Source organism: Anomalospiza imberbis, chromosome 25 (genome assembly GCF_031753505.1).
Source record: "Anomalospiza imberbis isolate Cuckoo-Finch-1a 21T00152 chromosome 25, ASM3175350v1, whole genome shotgun sequence".
Taxonomy (NCBI): domain Eukaryota; kingdom Metazoa; phylum Chordata; class Aves; order Passeriformes; family Viduidae; genus Anomalospiza; species Anomalospiza imberbis.
In genome coordinates, this window is record NC_089705.1 from 3,087,300 (window position 1) to 3,094,516 (window position 7,217).

Genomic DNA, 7,217 nt, shown 5'->3' on the forward strand with positions numbered 1-7,217 from the left:
GACAGCGGGGTCCCGAGGAGCGCGGTGACACCGCGGGGACGGCCCCGGGCCCCGGGCCCCGGGCGGGAGCGGCGACACGGCCGCGCCGCGCGCCGCTGCTGCCCCCTGCGGGCCACGCGCGGCACTGCGGCCGCTCCGCCGCCTCGGCCGACGGCCCGAGCGAACCGAGCCGCACCGCACCGCACCGGACCGGACCGGACCGGACCGTCCTCACTCGCGGCCTTTGCTCTCCTTTCCCTTGAGCACACCGGGCCGAACAGGACCCTTGTCACACCCAGGACTTTGTTTTCCTTTCGCTCGAGCGAACCAAACCGAACCAAACCGTTCTTTTGTTTTCCCCTCCCGCTCACCCGGCCCTTACAGAATCCGCAGTCTCCGGGTTCTGCAGAACTCCATGAATGCTCCCCTGAAAAATTTTCTCCCCCAGTTATCTCTGCGATGGCAGGAACAACGTCTGAAGCTGCATTTAAGCACGTAAAAACATCGCGTTTCATCACCGAGCTGCTGGAAAAGTTCCAAAGTAGGTAGGGCCTGAGAAGAGCATCTTTTTTTTCTTCCCCCCTTGCAGACCATGTGCTTATTGCTGGCAGCGACAGGACGATGGAGAGATAAGAAAAGGAATGTTCACACGGAGGCTTCTCTGAACGTGCCTGGGCCGCTCCAGGACACTCAGGATGTGTCTGCACATCCCCCACCCCTGGCAATGCAGCTGGCCCAAGGAAAACCCAGAGGACAAACTCTTGTCCCACACTCGGCTGCTGCATCGTCTCCCCTTACACAGAACTTTGGCACTGCCTCCGTTTGAACTGAAGCAACTCTGGAGGAAAAGCACACAATGGAATAGTGCAAATAGGAAATGAGAGGGACTGGGGGATGCTGGGGAAACGACTAGAGAGTAATTCACCTTTAGCCTGCTTGAAAAGACAGCTGAAAAAGCTCAGCTCCACCCTCAGGTTTGGACAGGTCCTGCTCAGCCCCAGAGCTGACAAGCCCCAAGTACCTTCCCTGTCCCTGGGCTGTGCTTAACCCACCTCCCTAACGCCCCACTATGACCTCGACTGCTCACTGATGGTTTATGGTGCATCCTACCAGGACCCTTAGGCAAATCTCATGGCTTCCCACCATAAACATCAATGGAACAAACTCTGATTTATTAATCAATGAATTAGATTAAACGCACTGACGGCTGCCACAGGCCCACAGTGATTTGTTTCAACAAAGTGCTGAGCTGCAGTCAAAAGCAGGCTGGCACCAGCCCTTCTCCAAGGGATATGGCACTCCTCCTTTCTGAGCAAAGACTGTAACAATTATTCCATGAAATGGCTAACGTTTCCTCTGAAACTTGAACTTGTAAATAGCTGGACCAGTCTTCGTTTCTTTCTTCACCTTTACTTTGTGAGTTTTGTCCTGGAAAAAAGAACAAGTACAAATATTTGCTGTCATGCAAGGAGAAAAAACCCACACCCACATAAATCAGAGAATCCCTAGGTCTGACCATAAAAGAAAAACGGTCACTTCGCACTGCTTAGGTGGGGGTTATAATTTTATCTGCTCTTTCCCCCTTCAGGCTGTCAGGCACAATCTGCTTTGCTCACAAGCACCAGAGAACAGGAGTCCCATTGAGACAAGTAATTTCTGTGGTCATCTGGATTTTTAAGACCTTCTCATAACTTACAGAAATGGCTCCCTGCTTCTGACTCCTAGTGACACTATTCTGAGCACCATTTTACAGCTGAGTATTTATCCTTGCTGACAAGGAGAGACCTGGACCAACAAATATCATTTACTGGAATGCTTCATCTCCTTGCTTTTTCCATATTAAAGAGGATTACTTATCTTATCTGCAGGTGTCACTATAAAACCAGAATGAAGAAACAAATACAACAGATACAACACACACAGTACCAGACCCAATGACCTGAACAGAAGAGACTTGGAGAAGCAGAACCAAATCCCTCACCAGAAGATCCTTCCGTGTCTGGATTTTCTGTGAGATGACAAACATGGCCTTCTCCCTCTCGATGCGCTGCCTCAGGAGGTCATACTGGTTCTTCCTCTGCTGGGCTAATTTCTGGAAGCAAGGAAAAAAAAGCTGTTTTAAGACAGAGATGAACAAGACACTGTGGTCTAAATCCTCTGAATTTCAATGTCAAATGTGAGAAAACATTTGACTCCCTAATGAAAATCCACTTTATCCAGAGGAGGGAAAACAAAAAAAAAGGACAGACCAGAGACCAATTCCTGAAGTGCTCAGGGCCTGCAGAGGCCTCTCAAAATGCAACTTGTTGGGTCAAGTTTGCCTAATGAGAGTGGATAGCTTTCCCAGCACAGGAACAGTATTACTGCAGGTGTGATTTAAGTAATTAAATTAAGGAGAACAGATCCCAACATGCTTAAAATATGACTCAGACATTTAGGAGAAAACTAGTCAGTCTACGACTCGTCCAACTGCTTTACTGACAAGTCAAACTGAGACAGCTGGCAGGAGGAAAGGGACCACAGGGTGTTTATTATCTGACATCTGAGTCAGAAAAAACAGGTTAAAAATTTACCAGTCGGCAATTTTAAGACAACTATTTTTACCTTACACACAACCAACTCATACTCAGAGGATTTTCCAACAGATCTGAATTACCGGAGCAGGATCTACAGTAGTAAAGCCAACTGTAGCTACCTGTGTGATACTAAAGCATCAGAATCAAAGCTGATTGCATAAGCAATTCATGCTGAAAAATCTTGAAACAGTTCAAATTGGGAAAGCCAGGAAGTGAGAATATAGCTTAAATGGCTTTAGGAAGGAAAGTGAGGAGATAAATCTCAAGCCACTTTGGGCTCAGAACCAAACTGAAAAATACTGTTAGATCTGGAACACTGCAACAGAGACATCTGTGTTGGAATAAGCTTCTTCCTATTTACCTAATTCAGGGGTGCAAGGGGTTTTGGGGAAGTGTGGGAAGAGACTTAACAGTGGATGCTGAAAAAAAATTACACCTGAAACTACAGTAGTCTAATGAAAATACAGTCCCATAGGTATATGTTCTTTTATAGAGGAGAAATATCTCAGTTTTGCAGGGACACTGCCTAATCAGATCCACACCACTCTTTTCTGGCCTGTGTATCACAACTTATGGTGGTCCACCCACAGTGGACTGGGATGCAGTGAAAGAGTACTCTGTGTTAGTCCAGGAGATGTGACTGCAGGCTCCAGGCAGTCACTTGGTGATTAAGTGACATCCACTACTACCTTGTGTCACCAATAAAAGTTTTAAGAACACAGTTTTGTTCACCTCCACAGTGGTGCAATTAATCCTTTTTAGTGCTTGTCATATAGAAGATGTAAACCATGAAGAAGTCTGTAGGACAAACAGCAGCAGTACCTTTAGGTGGGCAGGATCAGTAGGTCCCTTCACTGCCTCTCTCTGCAGTGTTGCAATGGTTGGTCGGTTGTACACTCTATCTACCAGCTCAGGAAGGGTGTCCAGGTGAGCAGCAATATCAAACTCCTTAACTATACATAAAAAAAAAAATTAGGAATAAACTCCTTCAATAAGCAAATCTTCCAAACACATTGCTACAACTCCTGCAGAAGTGATGTCTCAGCTAGTAACCAAGAGGGATTTCTAGAGCACCTGGATTTTTATTATGAAAAATAAAAGTGTCTTTCTTTTCCGACAGCCCTCGTGAACAGGTGACAGAAGAAGATCAGCGCTCACCTTCCCGCTCCGAGTCCACGAAGAAGAGATGCCGGCCCGCGCAGCTCCCCGCGGCGTCCAGCAGGTGGAGCTCTGCCTTCAGCCGCTCGATTTTCTGCGACACAAAGTCCGAGTGGGGCCAAATCCCGAGCCCGAGGAAATCCCGAAAAAATCAAGTCTCCCCCGAGGACATTTCTGTCTGTTCCTCGGGGTTACAGACAGCTGAACTCCTCCTTCCTTTATTCAGCTCTGAAAACACATCTAGTCTATATTTATGACATGTCTTGTCAACCTTTCCAGACAGAGGGTCACAGTGATTCCGGCTGTTACCCAGGCAAAGTGCACACATCCACCTGCAAAACTGAGTCCTCTGTTTGGCAAAGGGGAATGATTGCCATGGAACCGCCAGCAAAAGCATGAAGGAAAGTTTACAGCTGGCTTTGATTTTTTATCCCCAGTGAGAATTCTGTTTTGTGAATCAATATCAGAGCATGCAAGACCTTCGGAAGAGGATCGTATTTTTGTGGACTAAAATTCCACAAAATTTACCATTTCCATGTTGGAATTCAACCAAATTCCAACAACCCACTCCAGATCATCCTCCTCAGCTGGGAGATCTTCTCATAGTCTGTAACTGCCTGACAGGAGAGTGTAACCAGGGTGCAGTTCCTCAGCTCTCTCAAGTAACAAGTGTTTTCCCCTCTATCAGCACTGGTGAGGTTTCACCTTGAGTGCTGTGTCCAGTTCTGGGCCCTTCAATTTAGGAAGGACATTGAGAGGCTCAAATATGTCCAGAGAAGAGCAGCAAGGCTGGTGAAGGGTCTGGACCATAAATCCTATGGAGAATGGCTGAGGGAGCTGTTCAGCCTGGAGAAAAGGAGGCTCAGGGGAGACCTGATCACTCCCTACGACTCCCTGAAAGGTGTTTGTAGCCAGGTGGGGGTCACTCTCTTCTCCCAGACAACCACTGCCAGAACGAGAGGACCTTAAGCTGTGCCAGGGGAAGTTTAGGGTGGACACTAGGGAAAAAAATCTCTAGGCACTGAAATGAGCCAGCCAGGGAGGTGGGGGAGTCACCATCCCTGGAGTTGTTTAAAAAAACCACTGGATGTGGCACTCAGTGCCATGGTCTGGTTTTCCAGGTGGTGTTAGGTCGTAGGTTGAGCTCGATGATCTCAAAGGTCTTTTCCAACATAGTAAATTCTGTGATTCTGTGACAGGACAAGAGGAAACAGCCTCAAGCTATGCTGGAAGAGGTTCAGGTTTGGTATTGGGAAAAATTTCTTCCCTGAAAGGGTAGTCAGGCATTGGAACAGGGAAATGGTGGAATCAGCATCCCTGGAAGTGTTCAAAAGGTGTGTGGCTTTGGCACCTGGGGGGCACAGGTTAGTGGTGACCTTGGTGGTGGTGGGTGAACAGCTGGACTTGATGATCTGAGAGCACTCTTCCAACCTGAGGGATTTCATGATTTCTCTATGAACTAAGCAGAAAAATATTTAAAGTCTTGAAACTTAGGTAAAAATCACTGTGTTTTATAACAATGAACAGTGTCATTTTCTATTATCATCACACCTTTAGGCTCTGTATCTGACACTTCCATCATCCTTTCCAGCACTGTACAAATCAGACTTCACTGAACAAACACAGTAGCCAGCAGCACCAGTAAGTACAACACAGTAAAAAAACAATTCTGAGCAAACTAGAAAACACTAAAAATTGTTATTACCTTGGCTTCCGCAACTCTTTTCATTTCTACGTATTTAATATCCTGTGTCCTCATCAGTTTCACCTGCTCCGGGGTAATTTCATCCTTTGGCTGCTTTATTACATGGACTCCATCCTACAACCAGAAAAACACAGCACTTATAGACGGCCCATCCCACCTGGAGAGCACTGTGGGGCCTGCTAACAGCAGAACTTTGTCCCTTGTCCCTCATTTTTTTTCAAAACAATTTTTCTCGTTTATCTAGTAAGTCATAAATTTAAATAAAAACAAGGGTAGGGAGAAGAAATGTTACTTAGAGCAACAAAGTGTAATCCTGCTTGAAGGCAGTGGAGGCTCTCACCTTGACCTCTGCACGTATCATTTTGAAGTAGAACTCATCGGGGTTCTTGTCCAGAGCCTTCTTCTGCAGCGCCCTGAGAGCATTCTGCTTCTTGTGGTAGTCACTGGGGAGGACAAAACCAACAATCACGAGCTGTTCGGCAGCTTCTCCGTGTTCACCCCGGCTGAGGCGAGGCCCGGAGCTGGGAGACAGCGCAGGGAAACCCTCTGGACAGGGGGGAAACCCTCCGGACAGGGGGGAAACCCTCCGGACAGGGGGGAAACCCTCCGGACAGGGGGGGACAAACCCTCCGGACAGGGGGGAACAAACCCTCCGGACAGGGGGGAACAAACCCTCCGGACAGGGGGGAACAAACCCTCCGGACAGGGGGGAAACCCTCCGGACATGGTGGGACACCCTCCGGACAGGGGGGGACACCCTCCGGACAGGGGGGGACAAACCCTCCGGACAGGGGGGGACAAACCCTCCGGACAGGGGGGGACAAACCCTCCGGACATGGGGGAACAAACCCTCCGGACATGGGGGAACAAACCCTCCGCACAGGGGGGAAACCCTCCGGACATGGGGGACACCCTCCGGACATGGGGGGAAACCCTCCGGACAGGGGGGGACACCCTCCGGACAGGGGGGAAACCCTCCGGATGGGGGGAAACCCTCCGGATGGGGGGAAACCCTCCGGACAGGGGGGGACAAACCCTCCGGACAGGGGGGGACAAACCCTCCGGACAGGGGGGGACAAACCCTCCGGACATGGGGACACCCTCCGGACAGGGGGGAAACCCTCCGGACATGGGGGACAAACCCTCCGGACAGGGGGGACACCCTCCGGACATGGGGGACAAACCCTCCGGACAGGGGGGGACACCCACCCAGCGCCGCCCGCCCCCCGCGGCCGCACTCACTGGGCGCGGAGCCGGTAGTCCTTCTTCTTCTCCAGCAAGCCCAGCTTCGTCCGGGCGGCGGGCTACGGGAGAGATGGGGAGCGTGAGGGGGAGAGATGGGGAGCGTGAGGGGGAGAGATAGGGAGCGTGAGGGGGAGAGATGGGGAGCGTGAGGGGGAGAGCGCGGGGAGGGAGCGCGGAGGGCCCGGCGCGGAGGGCTCCGCTAGGGGCCCGGCCCGGCCCGGCTCGGCTCGGCTCAGCTCGGCTCGGCTCGGCTCGGCTCACTGACCTGGGCCCGCTCGCGGTGCGGGCGCTGCCGCGCCTTGGCGGCTTTCCTGAAGGCGGCCGACATGGCTGCGATGGCGGCCGGGCCCGGGAGCGCGCGTGCACGCGCGGGGCGCGCGCCGGAACAGGCGGGGCCTGGCCTCAGGGCTCAGGGGCCGCGCGCGCCCCCGCCAGGAGGCGCCGTGCCCATGGCGACGGCGGGAACGCGCGCGCGGCCCCGAGCGCGGCCCCGCGGGGACCCCCGGGCATGGGCGAGCCAGGGGGCGAGCGCCGCCGGGACAGCCCCAGGGGGC

The 7,217-nt window shown here is 51.6% G+C and overlaps 1 protein-coding gene across 1 annotated transcript; it reads right to left on the reverse strand.

The window, feature by feature from the left end:
• Positions 1-1,130: 1,130 nt before the first annotated feature.
• On the reverse strand, positions 1,131-7,072 carry UTP11 (UTP11 small subunit processome component). The gene is made up of 8 exons (XM_068172393.1): positions 6,929-7,072; positions 6,661-6,722; positions 5,759-5,861; positions 5,419-5,532; positions 3,714-3,807; positions 3,378-3,508; positions 1,961-2,071; positions 1,131-1,407 (listed from the first exon to the last, which is right to left on the reverse strand). Exons 1-8 carry the CDS (start codon positions 6,989-6,991, stop codon positions 1,324-1,326), a joined length of 762 nt encoding a protein of 253 aa, XP_068028494.1. The 5' UTR covers positions 6,992-7,072; the 3' UTR covers positions 1,131-1,323.
• Positions 7,073-7,217: the final 145 nt, after the last annotated feature.

Coding starts and splice junctions, on each gene's coding strand:
- UTP11 (XM_068172393.1), bottom strand. CDS start 6,991: ATGTCGGCCGCCTTCAGGAAAGCCGCCAAGGCGCGGCAGCGCCCGCAC. Junction 6,723..6,928: donor CGCACCGCGAGCGGGCCCAG/GTCAGTGAGCCG, acceptor TCTCTCCCGTAG/CCCGCCGCCCGGACGAAGCT. Junction 3,509..3,713: donor CGTGGACTCGGAGCGGGAAG/GTGAGCGCTGAT, acceptor TTTTATGTATAG/TTAAGGAGTTTGATATTGCT.